Source organism: Balaenoptera ricei, chromosome 9 (genome assembly GCF_028023285.1).
Source record: "Balaenoptera ricei isolate mBalRic1 chromosome 9, mBalRic1.hap2, whole genome shotgun sequence".
NCBI classification, from domain to species: domain Eukaryota; kingdom Metazoa; phylum Chordata; class Mammalia; order Artiodactyla; family Balaenopteridae; genus Balaenoptera; species Balaenoptera ricei.
Genome location: NC_082647.1, coordinates 100,220,236 through 100,238,984, shown reverse-complemented (window position 1 = coordinate 100,238,984; position 18,749 = coordinate 100,220,236). Strand labels below are relative to the sequence as shown.

Genomic DNA, 18,749 nt, shown 5'->3' with positions numbered 1-18,749 from the left:
AACTAACTTCATAAGGGGCAAATGGACCATGTTTAAATGTAAAAGTCTGGGCCTTGCGGAGGATGATCAACTTAGTATTGATCTCAGAAACATCTCAGTGTAGGTAGGAGGCAGGAAAACATGGGAGGGTGAAGAAGAAACAGCAGATGTTTAGAGGGGACCAAAGAACACGTGTCTACCGTGTTCTAGGAGCTCTTCATCTGAACTACTGAGTAGGGGATGGCCTGGCCCACTGCCCAGATCCCCGTCCAAGAAGGGCTTGCTGGGACCTCCCTGGTGGTCCAGTGGTTAAGACTCTGCGCTTCTAACGCAGGGGTCGTGGGTTTGATTCCTGGTCAGGGAACTAAGATCCCAGATGCTGCGCTGTGTGGCCAAAAGAAAAAAAAAAGGGACTTGCTGCTCACCTCTGAGGGAGTGCGGTCCCCAGGCAGCCTCCTGCCAGGGCCTGCAGAGTGGACCCCCCTGGCAGAAAGCTGCCTGACCCCAGGTCACACGCCTCCTAGGGCCACCGGCCTCCAGTGGCTGGTGGGCACAGGTGTAATGGCCCAGCTCCTGCGAGCAGGATGGGGACATTCTATGGGCAGTGCTCCCTACAGAGCCCAGACCTGCCTGGAAGTCCAGCTTTGTCCTCTGCCAATCCTGCTTCCTCCCCCTGCCTTTCACAGGTTCAGCGATCTCCAATCAACTTGCACCCCAAACTCAGCCTCTGCTTCCTCAGAACCCAACCTGCAAGAGGCTCGCTCAAAAGCTACTGCTTTTTTCACTAAATTAAGAAGGAAAAAGAAGGGCAAATCATGCACTTACAAAAATACATTGTTTCAAAAGAAAGCAACAGATGAGCACTGGACTGTTCCAACTAATGAAAATCCTGTTTTCAGAAATCTGTTTGTCAGTTATTTGGATTGGGAGATAAATTTTTCCAAGATGTATGCTGTTTTGAAGAAGGAGGTTGGATTCTGCATCAGTTTCCTAGGCCTGCTATAAGAAAGTAACAAAAACTGGGTGGCTTAAAACAACAGAAGTTTATAACCTCAGTTCTGGGGGCTGGCAGTCTGTAATCCAGGTGTCAGCGGGGGCCCTGCTCACTCTCCAAGCTTCTGCAGGTGCTGGAGGTGCTCCTTGTGGCGCAGCTGAGTAACTCCCATCCGTGCCTCCATCATTACACGGCCCTCTTTCCTCTGCGTCTGTCTTCACAGGCATTCTGCTCTGTGTGTGTCTGTTTCCAAGTCTCTTCTTTTTTTTTTTTTTAATAAAGAAACCAGTTCTATTGGATTAAGGACCTGCCCTACTGTGGTGTGACCTCATCTTAATTTGCATCTTAATTGTTCCTATTTGCAAATGAGATTAAATTCACAGGTACCAGGAGTTAGGACTTCAATTATCTCTTGTGGAGACTAAAGAAAAAACTCCTCCTAGGTGTTTCTTTTCTACTTGCAAAACTTCTGGCCACCAAATGCTGGGGGGAGCTGCCGGGTTTCCCCACACCAAGCAATTCTGCAACACCAGCTGGGGGTCCTACAATTCAGTTCAGTCCTGACACTACCTGGAGTTAGTGTCAGATCCCACAGTGTAAGGGCTCAATCCCACCCTCCACTACAGGTGCCAATGGCAAGTTCAGGTTGTCACCTGTGGTTCTTACCAACTGGCTGTAAATTGGAGGTTCGCATGACCCCCTCCTAGGATTTAATTAATTTACTGGAGTGGCTCACAGAACTCAGAGAAAGATTTTACTTACTCGATTACTGGTTTATTATAAGGGTATAACTCAGGAATCGCCAGATGGAAGAGATGCATAGGGCAAGAGGTGTGGAGTTTCTAAGCCCCCTCCAGGCCCCATTCTCTCTGCACCACCACGTGTTTACCAACCCGGAAGCTCTCTGAATCTTACCCTTTTTGTTTTTATGGAGGCTTCATTATATAGGCATGGTTGATTCAATCATTGGCCTGTCTCCTCTCCCCAGAGGTCGGGGGTGGGAGAAGGTAGGGAGGTAGGGGGATGCAATGAGGGTGGGGCTGAAAGTTCCAACCCTCTAATCACCAGGTTGGTTCTCCTGGCAACAAGCCCCCATCGTTAGGACCTTTCTAAGAGTCACCTCATTAACATACACTCAGGTGTGATTGAAAGGGGCTTTCTTTAGTTGCAGCGAGCAGGGGCTACTCTTCGTTGCAGTGCACGGGCTTCTTTTGCGGTGGCTTCTCTTGTTGTGGAGCGTGGGCTCTAGGCATGCGGGCTTCAGTAGTTGTGGCTTGCGGGCTTTAGAGCACAGGCTTAGTAGTTGTGGCGCACAGGCTTAGTTGCTCCGCAGCATGTGGGATCTTCCCAGACCAGGGCTTGAACCCGTGTCCCCAGCATTGGCAGGCGGATTCTTAACCACTGTGCCACCAGGGAAGCCCAAAAGGGGCTTTCTTAAGAATAACAAAAAATACTTGTATTGCTCTAATCACCTGGGAAATTTCAAGTGTTTGGAGAGCTTCGTGCAAGAACAGGGACAAACACCAAACATAATATTTCTTATTATAAATCACAATATCACAGGGACACAATTCAATGCATGACAGATTCTGTCCTAGACTAGCTTACCAAAGCCTCTCTAAGCTCAATAATGCTGAACTACAGCAGAAAGACAGAAAGCAATACTAATAGGAAATATTACCACCATCACCACCCAACTTGCTTGATTCCTTGAAGGTGGCTCTAGGCAGCAGCCTGTTGGGGGTCTTAGAGAAGAGAGGTGAAGAGAGTGACGTAATTTTAGATGTGAGAATGTAATAGGGAGGAACAAATCTGATTCCATGTTGGATCTACTTCTTTTACTTTAACCTTTGTATTCTATTGCTTTTGCTAGAAGTTTATCACTAAAGGGAAAGTATACATAATGGCCCATCCCCAGGAACCCTGCCTCCCGTACCTCAGTGTTAACCTAAAATGCCTTTGTTTAGCTCACAAGAAACATCCTGACCAGGTGCACCTGTAAATGGCTTCAGGAAAGAAGTAGGGCTTCCCTGGTGGCTCAGTGGTTGAGAATCTGCCTGCTAATGCAGGGGACACGGGTTCGAGCCCTGGTCTGGGAACATCCCACATGCCGCGGAGCAACTAGGCCCGTGAGCCACAACTACTGAGCCTGTGTGTCTGGAGCCTGTGCTCCGTAACAAAAGAGGCCACGATAGTGAGAGGCCCACGCGCCGCGATGAAGAGTGGCCCCCGCTTGCCGCAACTAGAGAAAGCCCTCGCACAGAAACGAAGACCCAACATAGCCAAAAAAATAAATAAATAAATAAATTAAAAAAAAAAAAAAAAGTAATTAACACATCCCCTCTGGAGTCTGGCCGGAACCAGGAAATATTTGCAACAACTTATTGTCTTTTTCACTTTACCACCTCAGCTACCCCTCTTTGTTCTGTAAAAGAAACTAGCATCCAAACCTGCGGAAGATGGTTCTTTGGGACACTAGTCCATCATCTCAGTCTGCTGGCTTTCCAAATAAAGTCTCTATTCCTTGCCCAATGACTCGTGTCTTGATTTATTGGGCTGTCATGCGGTGAGCAGTATGAGCCTGCAGTAGGTAACAAGAACAGGTAGAAGGTTGTGTGGTCTCTGGAGAGGAAAGAGGCTATACTGCAGGGAAGTAGGCAGATGTTTGGGAGGACACAGTGCTTAGTCCAGACTTCTTGCACCTAAAATCATACCAGGAACCTGGGTTGGCTTTATTAGCCAGGGGCTTGGGTTGAAGTGCGGGCTTGGAGTGGAGGAACACCGTTGTGGGGAATCTTACGGTCCAAGGTAATACCTCTACTGTGTCAGCGGCAGCCCCAGCTCCAGGAGCAGCTTGGAGAGAGATGTGTGGAGGTGGCAAAAGATGGGGGGAAGGTAGGGAAGCAGCCATGCAGCCAAAGGTAGGCACATGTGTAGAGCTACATTCATGTAAAATATAAATATGGACACCTTTAATCAAAACAATAAGTTCCTTGAACCAAAAAGAATCTCGGGCCAACATATGATAAAGTTAAGCATTTGCTAAAAGGTTTTCAAGTAGATCACTGTTACAAAGCTGGGGTTTGTCCAAGCTGGAAAACTTCCCAATAAAACAGTCTAGATATATAAGCACTTAAGAGGGTGCTCTCAGTAGGCCAGACAAATGTGCTGTTTCCCACACTGTACATGGAATTTTTATAGCTTATTTGTGGATAGAAAATAGCTTAAAATATTTGCAGGGACTTGTCCCTTCCTTCAGAAGGAGCTGTGGCTAATTAGAATTTCTGTTTTGTTTTGCTCCCTGACCTCTCAGTTGGCTTGTAAGCTATTAAGTGGTGTTCAAGCTTTTTGTTTTGGGGCATGGAAGTTGTTTGGCATTATTTTGCATAAACACACCAAACATGGTGTTGAAATACTATAAAGTTATTAGGCAATTGAATACATTGTTATTGTTTTCCTTAGTGGCCAATGGCTCATGTATTAAAACAAAGCTGTTGCCTCCTATGCAGTATTTTGGGATACATTAGTGATGCATTATTAATAGAGTTAGAAGTTTTTATTTTTAGACTTGGTTAAGTTGGGAAAAGAAAAGGGTAGTCATGCAGGTGAAATTTAATAAAAATATATGTGGAACTAAAATGTAAATAGTTGGCATAATTTGAAGAAAGTTTTCACCTGAAATGTATAAGATAATCAGTCAAAAAATATATATTTTACAGCACATCCTCCTTTCACTGCTATTTTAACATTTGTGAGACAAAATAAAATTTTGTCTGAGTCTTTAAACAAAGTGTAAGCACTGGTCATAATTTGGTTGGGACCAAAAGTCCAGTTAGGTTCAACCAAATGTTTAAATGGAATGGCTCCTTAATTATCTGTACAATGACATAAAGAAGTTGTAGCTAATTAGAATATACAGCATAAATTTTAACTCTTGTGAGTGTTAGCAAAGAGCTAGACACATCAAACAATGGATCTAGAAATCTACCTTCCTAAGGGTCTAAATTGGACTTACAAGATATAAATATAGGCAAGGATAAACTTCTGTACCATTAAAACATCTGGAAAATGAGTTTTGTGATAATACAGTAGGAATTCTGGGCCTCTTCCAAATTATGAAAACCTGTCATAATTATACTTCTGATTTATCAAGCAATTTGAAGTGCAATTTAGAAGGAAGGAAGGTGAACTGGAAATTACAATTAATTCAAGAATTCTGCCCTGTTCAGATGAATACCTGGGGTTGGAGTTGTGATGCTTTTTCTGAACTTTACCTGAATAATCATTAAATATAATTTGACATTTTGTAAGCAGCTTTTGGCAGGAAAGAGCTCTTTGCAGGAAAGAGCTCCCTGCAGGAGGCCCCTTTTGTCTTGACACTAACCTTAAGCCAGGCACCCCCCATGCTCTACTCATCTCTGGCCCAAGCACAGCTTTCAGATCTTTTGATAACACAATACCTTGCCTAACGTGTTGGTTCTTTCCATAGATCAAAGAAGTAGAAAAGAAGAATAAGGAATTAACAGACGACCAGATCTCTTCTCTAGCTTCCCCTTCAGTAAGCTCCCAAACTGTGTGAATAAGATTGCATCTAGAGAAAGATCACAAGAAGTCAACAAGCCTGCACACATTGTGGGATGGCAACAACTCTGACCCCCGTCTCAGTGATTAACTGAGATTACTTTCCTTTTTCCTTTTAAAAGCTTTCGTGGCTGAGCAGTATCTTTAGAGATGGTTTTGGGGGACACTGATTGCTGGCAGATTGCCAGCATTCTGATTAAAAGCAGTTTTCCTTTCTACCAACATTTGTCTCTCTCTCAAGTACTGATTTCTGAGCGGCGAACAGCCAGACCTGAGTTCGGTAACAATCTAAGCTTGTCCCTGAAATTAGTGAGGATTTGGGTTACTTTTCATTAATAGTGACATCTATGTGGAACTGCAAGGGCCACATTTTTCCTTGATTGACCAAGGAGAAAAATGTATGGTCATTATGAGGAACAGGCACAAACAATCAAGGAATACTGGTGGGAGGGCCCAGTGGTGTTGGGGATGAAGGAAACACACGCAAAAGCATGGATCCTACAACTTCAGAGACAAAAGGTGTTGCTGAGGATCGCTGGTACTGTGGACTTCTGCTGTGTACAGGGAGTTCTGTGGCTCTAAGGATCTTCCTTAAAGACAGTCACAGGGAATAAAGGGGCCGCCTAATGGGTGGAGCTCTGGGCACCCAACATCCTCTGCATCCAGAGAGGGTCCATCTGATTAATATATTTGAGTGCTGCATAAGGTTTTGTAAAAAAAAAAAAAAAAAGACTCCACTGTATGACATAACCATGTTTAAAAATCACACTAGTTTTTTTTTGAGTATAAGATGCTATTGAGGTAGGAACCAAGATGGCGGAGTAGAAGGACGTGCTCTCACTCCCTCTTGCGAGAATACCAGAATCACAACTAGCTGCTGGACAATCATCAACAGGAAGACACTGGAACTCACCAAAAAAGATACCCCACATCCAAAGACAAAGGAGAAGCCACAATGAGACAGTAGGAGGGGCTCAATCACAGTAAAATCAAATCCCATGACTGCTGGGTGGGTGACTCACACACTGGAGAACACTTATACCACAGAAGTCCACCCACTGGAGTGAAGGTTCTGAGCCCCACGTCAGGCATCCCAACCTGGGGGTCCGGCAACGGGAGGAGGAATTCTTAGACAATCAGACTTTGAAGGTTAGTGGGATTTGATCGCAGGACTTCGACAGGACTGGGGGAAATGGAGACTCCACTCGTGGAAGGCACACAAAAAGTAGTGTGTGCATCGGGACCCAGGGGAAGGAGCAGTGACCCCAGGGGAGACTGAACCAGACCTACCTGCTAGCGTTGGAGGGTCTCCTGCAGAGGCGGGGGGAGGCTGTGGCTCACCGTGGGGACAAGGACACTGGCAGCAGAAGTTCTGGGAAGTACTCCTTGGCGTGAGCCCTCCCAGAGTCTGTCATTAGCCCCACCAAACAGCCCAAGTAGGCTCCAGTGCTGGGTTGCCTCAGGCCAAACAATCAACAGGGAGGAAACCCAGCCCCACCCATCAGCAGTCAAGTGGATTAAAGTTTTACTGAGCTCTGCCCACCAGAGCAACAGCCAGCTCTACCCACCACCATTCCCTTCCATCAGGAAACTGCCACAAGCCTCTTAGATAGCCTCATCCACCAGAGGACAGACAGCAGAAGCAAAAAGAACTACAATCCTGCAGCCTGTGGAACAAAAACCACATTCACAGAAAGATAGACAAGATGAAAAGGCAGAGGATTATGTACCAGATGAAGGAACAAGATAAAACCCCAGAAAAACAACTAACCGAAGTGGAGATAGGCAACCTTCCAGAAAAAGAATTCAGAATAATGATAGTGAACATGATCCAGGACCTCGGAAAAATAATGGAGGCAAAGATCGAGAAGATGCAAGAAATATTTAACAAAGACCTAGAACAATTAAAGAACAAACAAACAGAGATGAACAATACAATAACTGAAATGAAAACTACACTAGAAGGAATCAATAGCAGAATAACTGAGGCAGAAGAACGGATAAGTGACCTGGAAGACAGAACGGTGGAATTCACTGCTGCAGAATAAACTAAAGAAAAAAGAATGAAAAGAAATGAAGACAACCTAAGAGACCTCTGGGACAAGACTGAACACAACAACATTCGCATTATAGGGGACCCAGAAGGAGAAGAGAGAGAGAAAGGACCAGAGAAAATATTCGAAGAGATTATAGTGGAAAACTTCCCTAACTTGGGAAAGGAAATAGCCACCCAAGTCCAGGAAGCGCAGAGAGTCCCATACAGGATAAACCCAAGGAGAAACACGCCGAGACACATAGTAATCAAAGTGGCAAAAATTAAAAACAAAGAAAAATTATTGAAAGCAGCAAGGGAAAAACGACAAATAACATACAAGGGAACTCCCATAAGGTTAACAGCTGATTTCTCAGCAGAAACTCTACAAGCCAGAAGGGAGTGGCACAATATATTTAAAGTGATGAAAGGGAAAAACCTACAACCAAGTTTACTCTACCCAGCAAGGATCTCATTCAGATTCGATGGAGAAATCAAAAGCTTTACAGACAAACAAAAGCTAAGAGAATTCAGCACCACCAAACCAGCTCTACAACAAATGCTAAAGTAACTTCTCTAAGTGGGAAACACAAGAGAAGAAGAGGACCTACAAAAACAAACCCAAAACAATTTAGAAAATGGTCATAGGAATATACATACAGATAATTACCTTAAACGTGAATGGATTAAATGCTCCAACCAAAAGACACAGGCTTCCTGATTGGATACAAAAACAAGATCCACCTATATGCTGTCTACAAGAGACCCACTTCAGACCTAGGGACACATACAGACTGAAAGTGAGGGGATGGAAAAAGATATTCCATGCAAATGGAAATCAAAAGAAAGCTGGAGTAGCAATACTCATATCAGATAAAATAGACTTTAACATAAAGAATGTTACAAGAGACAAGGAAGGACACTACATAATGATCAAGGGATCAATCCAAGAAGAAGATATAACAATTATAAATATATGTGCACCCAACACAGGAGCACCTCAATACATAAGGCAACTGCTAACAGCTATAAAAGAGGAAATCGACAGTAACACAATAATGGTGGGGGACTTTAACACCTCACTTACACCAATGGACAGATCATCCAAAATGAAAACAAATGGGAAACACAAGCTTTAAATGACACAAAAGAACAGATAGATTTAATTGATATTTATAGGACATTCCATCCAAAAACAGCAGATTACACGTTCTTCTCAAGTGCGCATGGAACATTCTCCAGGATAGATGACATCTTGTGTCACAAATCAAGCCTCAGTAAAGTTAAGAAAATTGAAATCATATCAAGCATCTTTTCTGACCACAACGCTATGAGATTAAAAATGAATTACAGGGAAAAAATGTAAAAAACACAAACACATGGAGGCTAAACAATATGTTACTAAATAACCAAGAGATCACTGAAGAAATCAAAGAGGAAATCAAAAAATATCTAGAGACAAATGACAATAAAAACATGACAATCCAAAACCTATGGGATGCAGCAAAAGCAGTTCTAAGAGAGAAGTTTATAGCTATACAAGCCTACCTCAAGGAATAAGAAAAATCTCAAACAATCTAACCTTACACCTAAAGGAACTAGAGAAAGAAGGACAAACAAAACCCAAAGTTAGCAGAAGGAGAAAAATCATAAAGATCAGAGCAGAAATAAATGAAATAGAAACAAAGAAAACAATAGCAAAGATCAATAAAACTAAAAGCTGGTTCTTTGAGAAGATAAGCAAAATTGATAAACCATTAGCCAGACTCATCAAGAAAAAGAGGGAGAGGACTCAAATCAATAAAATTAGATATGAAAAAGGAGAAGTTACAACAGACACTGCAGAAATACAAAGCGTCCTAAGAGACTACTACAAGCAACTCTATGCCAATAAAATGGACAACCTGGAAGAAATGGACAAATTCTTAGAAAGGTCTAACCTTCCAAGACTGAACCAGGAAGAAATAGAAAATATGAACAGACCAATGACAAGTAATGAAATTGAAACTATGATTAAAAATCTTCCAACAAACAAAAGTCCAGGACCAGATGGCTTCACAGGTGAATTCTATCAAACATTTAGAGAAGAGCTAACACCTATCCTTCTCAAACTCTTCCAAAAAATTCCAGAGGAAGAAACACTCCCAAACTCATTCTATGAGGCCACCATAACCCTGATACCAAAACCAGACAAAGATACTACAAAAAAAGAAAATTACAGACCAATATCACTCATGAATATAGATGCAAAAATCCTCCACAAAATACTAGCAAACAGAATCCAACAACACATTAAAAGGATCATACACCATGATCAAGTGGGGTTTATCCCAGGGATGCCAGGATTCTTCAATATATGCAAATCAATGTGATACACCATATTAAGAAATTGAAGAAGAAAAACCATATGATCATCTCAATAGATGCAGAAAAAGCTTTTGACAAAATTCAACACCCATTTCTGATAAAAACTCTCTAGAAAGTGGGCATAGAGTGAACCTACCTCAACATAATAAAGGCCATATATGACAAACCCACAGCAAACATCATTCTCAATGGTGAAAAACTGAAAGCATTTTCTCCAAGGTCAGGAACAAGACAAGGATGTCCACTTTCACCACTATTTTTCAACATAGTTTTGGAAGTCCTAGCCATGGCAGTCAGAGAAGAAAAATAAATAAAAGTAATACAAATTGGAAAAGAAGAAGTAAAACTGTCACTGTTTGCGGATGACATGATACTATACATAGAGAATCCTAAAAATGCCATCAGAAAACTACAAGAGCTAATCAATGAATTTGGCAAAGTTGCAGGATACAAAATTAATGCACAGAAATCTCTTGCATTCCTATACACTAATGATGAAAAATCTGAAAGAGAAATTAAGGAAACACTCCCATTTACCAGTGCAACAAAAAGAATAAAATACCTTGGAATAAACCTACCTAGGGAGACAAAAAACCTGTATGCAGAAAACTAGAAGACACTGATGAAAGATACTAAAGATGATACCAACAGATGGAGAGATATACCAAGTTCTTGGATTGGAAGAATCAATATTGTGAAAATGAGTATACTACCCAAAGCAATCTACAGATTCAATGCAATCCCTATCAAATTACCAATGGCATTTTTTACAGAACTAGAACAAATAATCTTAAAATTTGTATGGAGGCACAAGAGACCCCAAATAGCCAAAGCATTCCTGAGGGAAAAAAGCAGAGCTGGAGGACTCAGACTCCCTGACTTCAGACTATACTACAAAGCTACAGTAATCAAGATAATATGGTACTGGCACAAAAACAGAAATATAGATCAATGGAACAGGATAGAAAGCCCATAGATAAACCCACACACCTATGGTCAACTAATCTATGACAAAGGAGGCAAGGATATAAAATGGAGAAAAGACAGTCTCTTCAATAAGTGGTGCTGGGAAAACTGGACAGCTACATGTAAAAGAATGAAATTAGAACACTCCCTAACACCATACACAAAAATAAACTCAAAATGGATTCGAGACCTAAATGCAAGACCGGACACTATAAAACTCTTAGAGGAAAACATAGGAAGAAGACTCTGACATAAATCACAGCAAGATCTTTTTTGATCCACCTCCTAGAGTAATGGAAATAAAAACAAAAATAAACAAAGGGGACCTAATGAAACTTAAAAGCTTTTGCACAGCAAAGGAAACCATAAACAAGATGAAAAGACCCCCTCAGAATGGGAGAAAATATTTGCAAATGAATCAACGGACAAAGGATTAATCTCCAAAATATATAAACAGCTCACGCAGCTCAATATTAAAAACACAAACAACCCAATCCAAAAATGGGCAGAAGACCTAAATAGACATTTCTCCAAAGAAGACATACAGATGGCCAACAAGCACATGAAAAGCTGCTCAACATCACTAATTATTAGAGAAATGCAAATCAAAACTACAATGAGGTATCACCTCACACCAGTTAGAATGGGCATCATCAGAAAATGTACAAACAACAAATGCTGGAGAGGGTGTGGAGAAAAGGGAACCCTCTTGCACTGTTGGTGGGAATGTAAATTGATACAGCCACTATGGACAACAGTATGGAGGTCCCTTAAAAAACTAAAAATAGAATTACCATATGATCCAGCAATCCCACACTACTGGGCATATACCCAGAGAAAACCATATTTCAAAAAGACGCAGGCACCCCAATGTTCATTGCAGCACTATTTACAATAGCCAGGTCATGGAAGCAACCTAAATGCCCATCGACAGATGAATTGATAAAGAAGTTGTGGTATATATATACAATGGAATATTACTCAGCCATGAAAAGGAACGAAATTGAGTCATTTGTTGAGATGTGGATGGATCTAGAGACTGCCATACAGAGTGAAGTAAGTCAGAAAGAGAAAAACAAATATCGTATATTAACGCAGGTATGTGGAACCTAGAAAAATGGTACAGATGAACCGGTTTGCAGGGCAGAAGTTGAGACACAGATGTAGAGAACAAACGTATGGGCACCAAGCGGGGAAAGCCGTGGGGGGTGGGGATGGTGGTGGGATGAATTGGGTGATTGGGATTGACATGTATACACTGATGTGTATAAAACTGATGACTAGTAAGAACCTGCTGTACAAAAATATAAATGAAGTAACATTCAAAAATTCAAAACAAAATCATACTAAGTGAAGTAAGTCAGACAAAGACAAATATCATGTGATGCCACTTATATGTGAAATCTAAAAAAATGATATAAATGAACTTATTTACAAGACAGAAACAGACTCACAGACATAGAAAACAAACTTATGGTTACCAAAGGGGAAAGCAGGAGGGAGGGATAAATTAGGAGTTTGGGATTAACAGATACAAACTACCATATATAAATAGGTAAACAACAAGGATCTACTGTATAGCATAGGGAACTATACTCAATATCTTGCAATAACCTATAATGGAAAAGAATCTGAAAAAGAATATATATATATATGTATAACTGAATCACTTTGCTGTTCACTTGAAACTAACGCAACACTGTAGATCAACTATGCTTCAATTAAAAAAAATTCTCCTAAGTAAAAAAATCATTGTAGTAGTTGGGCTCCCCTTCCCCCCACCCGTGTTCCAGTAGCATTACTGCAGAATTATGAGAAGAAATAGCTAAGAATGCATCCTCATGAGCTAGTCTCATGCATGCCTGCATTTGGCACAGTTGTTAAGAATCCGCCTGTCAATGCAGGGGACACGGGTTCGAGCCCTGGTCCGGGAAGATCCCACATGCCACAGAACAGCTAAGCCCATGCACCACAACTACTGAGCCTGCGCTCTAGACCCCGTGAGCCACAACTACTGAAGCCCGCGTGCCTAGAGCCCGTGCTCCGCAACAAGAGAAGCCACTGCAATGAGAAGCCCGCGCACCACAATGAAGAGTAGCCCCCGTTCACCGCAACTAGAGAAATCCCGCGTGCAGCAACGAAGACCCAACGCAGCCACACACACACACACAAAAAAATATATATATATATATATATACATTTACATGGCACCTACTAAGTATCAGCTAAAGTGCTTCATCAATATTCCAGAGTGGCTAGAATGAGCCACATGGCAACCCGAAAATGGATACTGGTTGATTTGATAACAGTTTGCACATGACAATTTTTTAATATGCTCAGCATGTATTCCAAATGGAATTATCAAGAAATGACAAGCTTCCCTTTCCACCCACGCTACAGATCTAGATTTGGGCATCCGAATGATAAGAAAAGCTAACTATTTGCAATTTTATTTTAAAAGATATTCACTGTGTTCCAAAAACTGGTAGGGGAGTAATTGCCAGGAGAGACAAAGGCTGGGACAGTGGGATCTGATGGCTCGGGCTCTAAGTAAGCAGAGAAAAAGTAAACCCAACTGCTTGGAACCCTGTCCCTTGCTTGACAGAGAGAGGGCAGTGGTGATGTAATGAGAGCTGTAGCCAGGCCCAGCAAGGGAGCAGAGGGGGCTCTGGGGCTCAGAGTATAAGAGTAACCATGGACTGATATGCTCCAGAACATTCTGGTATATTCCAACATTCTGAGGCTTGTATCCTCATGGCCAAGATCCCAAGGCAGAGCTAAGGTTCAGAAGTCCCCGACTCAAAATTCGTGGCTTCTGAGTAGTCTGTTTTACTGAATGCTGACCAAGAGAAGAAACAAGTTTTTCTTACTTTGCTCTTAAGTAAACTCCTGTTCAGTTGAGATGTTGGAAAGAAGGTGACCAACTCTTGCAGTTTCCCCAGGACTTTCCTGGTTTTAGCACTGAAAGTCCTGTGTCCTGGAAACGCCTTCATTCCCAGGCAAAGTGGGATGAATAGCCATCCTAAGGAAGTAAGAGCCAAGTGAATAGACTGGGTATTTCAGTAACAAACCATCAGAAAAGTGGCTTAAACAACTGTGATAGGGAAGAACAAATCTGACTCCATATTGGATCTGTTTCTTTAAACCTTTGTATTCTATTGCTTTTGCTTAGAGTTAAAAATGTTGCCTATAGGCTGAAATGTACAGGATAGACCATTCTCAAGGCTCTGACCTTTAAGGGTATAACACTTTCCCATTCATATAGAGATAAAATGTTGCAGAACAGAGAATAACATTTGTCTTGTTGGAGGTTTACAGGGTCATCCTGACCTGACCTACCTGGACAGCTGCAAGAACAAAGGATTCTGACACCAAGAGGTCTGCACCAACCAGCCATGCCCCTCCCTCACCTTGCCTTTAAAATGCTTTGCTGAAACTCCTTCCAGGAGTCTGGGATTTGGGGAGGCATAAGCTACCTGTCTCCTTGCATGGCCCTGCAATAAACCTTTCTCTGCTCCAAACTGATGTTTGGGTTTGTTTGGCCTCACTGTGCATCGCCTAACAAAACCACTGTCATTTTTTTTTTGCTCACCATTCCACATTCTTGGCTAGGATTGGCTGGGCAGTTCTTCCGCTGGTCTTGCTGATGATTTTTTGTGTGGCTGTATTCGGCCAATGTGTTTTCTGGAGGATGGTCTCAGCTGGGATGCAGGGACATCTGGGTTTTGCTCTCCCTGGCCAAGTAACCTCAGGGCTTCTCCCTTTACCATGTGGCCTCTCCAAGGGGCTTTTTACACCAGGGTAGCTGAAACTCTACACGGCGGCTCAGGAGGAACAGGTTTTGATCCTCGGAGTGCGAACCCTGCCTGGCTTCTCAAGGCGTTGGTCTGGAATTGGCACAGTGTACTTCCGCCATATCTTATTGGTAAAAGGCAGTCACAAGCCTTTTAGAATCAGGGTGAGGGGACTATACTAGGAGTGGATACGAAGCGGCAGAGCATGGGAGCTGCCCACGTGACAGCCTACTCGAGAGTTGGCCTGAGATGCTCTCCGGGACTCACAGGAATCCCAGGTGCCTGACTCACTTCTGACCTGTTTGCTGGGCCACCTGCCTTACCCTCCTCACATTCTCAGAGAGAACCCAATATGAATAGTTGGACCTTAGGTCAGAGGCTTCAAGAGCTCTGGGTAGGTAGAGGACAAGTTTATCTCTATTATTCTTATTTCTGCAAAGTGTACTGAGGCTGGTGAATCCCTGTTAAGGTTACCAGAAGGTGGGTAAGATGCAACAGGTTAGGAGGCCTGGGTCTTACACTGCTGGTGTGAGGCAATAAAGGACCTGCCTCTTCCATGCAATGGTTCTTGGAAAGTGAGTGCCTACGATCAGGGCAGGGATTACAGAGGTCACCAAAGCACAGCCCCTGCCTTAAAAGAGCGGGCCCTTCTCAGCAAGGAACCTCCCGCCCTCGCCCCCAGTCTTGTCTGGAAGTTTACGCAAGTGTCACCATTGGTGCCTCCCTCCTTTCTACCTGTGTCTCCGCTGCAGCTCCAACCTCTGCCTTGACTCGGTTTCCCAGTCGGCTTCCCTCGTTGGGCTGCGAGCCTCCCGAGAGTGTGTTCTTGAACACACAGATAATCGAGGGGTGTATTCCCTGCCTGGGGTCGTCCAGCGGGTCCTCCAGGGAGCGCAGCCCAACCCCCTCCATTTCGGAGCTGCTCCACTTCCACCTTCCCGGGGTTCTCCTTCCCTCTTCTCCAACTCCCCCGCCCACACCCGCCTGTTTTTTTTTTTTTTTTTGCTGGCGAGAATTGGGGCCCCTCTCACCCTCCCCCACCACAAACTCCGCCTTCAGAGAACCCCGGAGCTGCTGCGGGCCCTGCGGCTGCTGCTCGGCTCCCTTCCCTTTCTCCACCAGATCTCCTCTTCCATCACTGGGGGCGCTCCCTGGGCATTTCGACTTTTGGCTTCTTCTCTCTCTTCAGCTCGCCACCCGTGTCACCGCCCGGCCCGGCGCGTCCCGCCTCCGCTCTGTCGCTTTAAGCGGGTCCCCGCCGCCGCGCCCCTCCCTCACCCCTTCTGGCGCTCGGCGGCTCCTCGCCGCCTCTCCCGCTCCTCCTCTCCCGCTCCTCCTCCTCCTCCCGCTCCTCCTCGCCGCCAGCTCCGCTCCTCGCAGCCTCCGCGGACCCGCAGCCATGGCCGACATCAAGACGGGCATCTTCGCCAAGAACGTCCAGAAGCGACTCAACCGCGCGCAGGAAAAGGTCAGAAGCGGGTGGCGGGGACGCGGCGGGCAGGGCCGAGCCGGCCGGGGCGGGGGTGGGGTGGGGGGGAGCGCAGGAGGCCGGGCCGGGGTCGCGGGGACACCCTGTCTTCCGCCGCAGCCACTGCAGCAAGGCGGCACCCGGCGCTGCGGGGAGCCGGCGGGAAGGCGGGAGCGCCGGGGGCGCGCAGCCCCTGTCCCGGGAGGCGCGGGGTCAGCCCGGGTCTCCCGGCTGCCTCGCCGCTCCCCGCGCGGCTGGCCGCGCTCCCCGCCCTCCTGGGCGGGCGCCCGGCACGAGCTGTGGCAGGTGTGGCGGGTCGCCCGCGGCTCCCGGAGCTGAGCGCGTCTTCCTCCCGGCGCCCGCTGGCCGCGCGCCCGCAGGCGGCTGTTGGGGACGCGGCCCGCAGGTCCCGGCGGGAGATTGCGGCGCTGTCCTTCCTCCGGCGGGATTTCCTGGCTACTTGAGTGCAGCAGGAACGAGCGATTTAGCACAGAAGCTATCTCCGAAGAAATCTGTTTGGATTAAGAAGGCTGATCGCGAAGAGCCAAGGGCTTTAATACAGTACTGTGGAGTGAATCCTGAAGTTCAAAACCGAGATCTAGATGCACACTTATTTCGTGTTTTTTTCCTTTTTTTTTTTTTTTTTTTTGAGGGGTCTCTCTGTATGTGTATCCCTTTTGACGCCAGTGTCCTTCTCTGGAAGGTCAAAAATAAATATGACCTGAACGTAACAGTTCTCTGCATATTTTTGCACAGAGGAGGGCGTTTTATTGCATTAAAAAAAAAAAAGAAAATCCATGTTGCACGGGTTGGGTTCCCTGGTGTTTCACAAGCCCCTCAAGACTGGTCACAGTAATTTATTTTTCTCCCCGAGAGGTGGGCACAGATGAACGTCATGTCCAAATCAAGCCCAGCCCCGAGCAGTTGGAGAGGTACAGTAGCAGGCACTGGGCTTTCCTGGCTTCCCTGCCCACTGCTTGTCATCAAGACCTGGCCAGCCCTGAGGTCTTCATTTGTGTCCCGGGCAAAGGACATTCATATTGTAGATGAAGCATTGTACTTGAAAATGGACACCGGCTAATGAGCCCCGCGGTCTGTGTCACTTGAACTGTGTTCTCTTTCACGTGGAACTATTTTCCATCCCTGGGATTCTGGATGTTTAGCGGTTTCCTGTTTTACTGGAAGTCAGATTTGCCGCGTTGCCCACTATGATGGTGAATTTCCCTTTTCAGACTTAGGCTCAGGTCCCCCCACCCCCGCAAGTTCCCATTGACCCCCATGAACTCAGCTGAAGGGGGCACTGATTCCTTTGCCTGTCCGCATGCCCAGAGGCTGGGTGCCTGCCTCTAGGCCCTCCCTTCACACATGCATGCTCTCAACGCAGTAAGAGGATTGTATTTCTTTTAATATCTACCCAAGCTCATCCTGAAGCTCCTCCTGCAGCTCCTTTAGCAGCTGAATTAACAAGGCTTCCTGCCCCTTTCCAGTCCCTGGCTACTTGTGCAGAAAGTAGCCATGATCTGCTGGGATCCTGGCCAGGTTTTGTCATCATTTTCCCATACTTCATTTCACGCACTGGTAGATATTCCTCCCCACCCTCTCCCTCCTTCCAAGTAAGTACTTGAATTTTAGGTCTGAAGCTTTTCATTGAATCCACTTCCCATCTGTGAGGGAATTTATTGATACAGTTTGCCTTTTGACATATTAAATTATTTCTTAATCTAGGTCACCAGCTGTTAATATGCCAGAAATAACTGAAAAGAAAATGTAATCTGACTTAGCATTCAAACCCTTATGAATTGTTGAAAACTCACTTTTTCATAATGGTGTGTATTATGATTGCAGTTGTGGTTGGTGGTTAATCAAGGTGGCCTAGGGGAGCCTTGAGCCAGGACTTCAAGTGTCCTACTTTCTTCCCTGGGGAAAGCTGCGGATGAAAACTGCCTGTTGTACTTAGCTTAGGGGGTTAAGGCACCAAGAGGCTGAGAGTATGGGTTCTGCCCCTGGGTAAGTTCTGAGCCCATGCAGCGCATGGGAGAAGGGCATGTGGGAATCCAGATAAGGCAGCCCAATCGAGCCCAAACAGAAGCTGCGGGACAATGGAAAGCATTGTGTTGCTGTTTGGGCTTCATAAGACATCTCCCCCAGTGATTCCTTCTTTTTGCATCTTCGGTCTTCTCCTCTTATCCAGGTGCTCCATTGCAATAATGATATGCTACGTATGTTTTTGAGACCCTTTGCTCCTTGTTTCTACCACCACATTTTCTCAAAAGCTTGTCCACTCCCTCGACTTTTCTATCACCTGTACTCCACCTAACAGCTTGCATGCATTTTGGCTCCAAATGCATGACTGAAACTACACTAAGAGGTAATTTATGGCTTTCTATGAATTTAAGGTACATTTTTTCTTATTGAAAGTCTGTAAAGGTTCATTGGAGAAAGAATGAAATACATATATAAGGGGAAAAAAAAACGCACCAACAAATTAGGACACATAAATTCTACCACTCAGAGATTTCACAGTCATTTGATATGTATCCCAGTACATTTGTTTCCTTACGTGTGTGT

The 18,749-nt window shown here is 44.7% G+C and overlaps 1 protein-coding gene and 1 non-coding gene across 4 annotated transcripts in view; both read left to right on the top strand.

The window, feature by feature from the left end:
- The first annotated feature begins 270 nt into the window (after nucleotides 1–270).
- On the top strand, nucleotides 271–343 carry TRNAR-UCU (transfer RNA arginine (anticodon UCU)). Its single transcript has one exon. It is a non-coding gene; the product is annotated as a tRNA-Arg (tRNA).
- Nucleotides 344–15,923: 15,580 nt separating this feature from the next.
- Nucleotides 15,924–18,749, top strand: part of AMPH (amphiphysin) — a 180,389-nt gene continuing 177,563 nt past the window's right edge. For all 3 annotated transcript variants that reach the window (XM_059932887.1, XM_059932886.1, XM_059932885.1), the window contains exon 1: nucleotides 15,924–16,181. In XM_059932887.1, coding sequence (XP_059788870.1) covers nucleotides 16,113–16,181 — 69 coding nt within the window. In that variant the 5' untranslated portion in view covers nucleotides 15,924–16,112. The remainder of the gene's footprint in view (nucleotides 16,182–18,749) is intronic.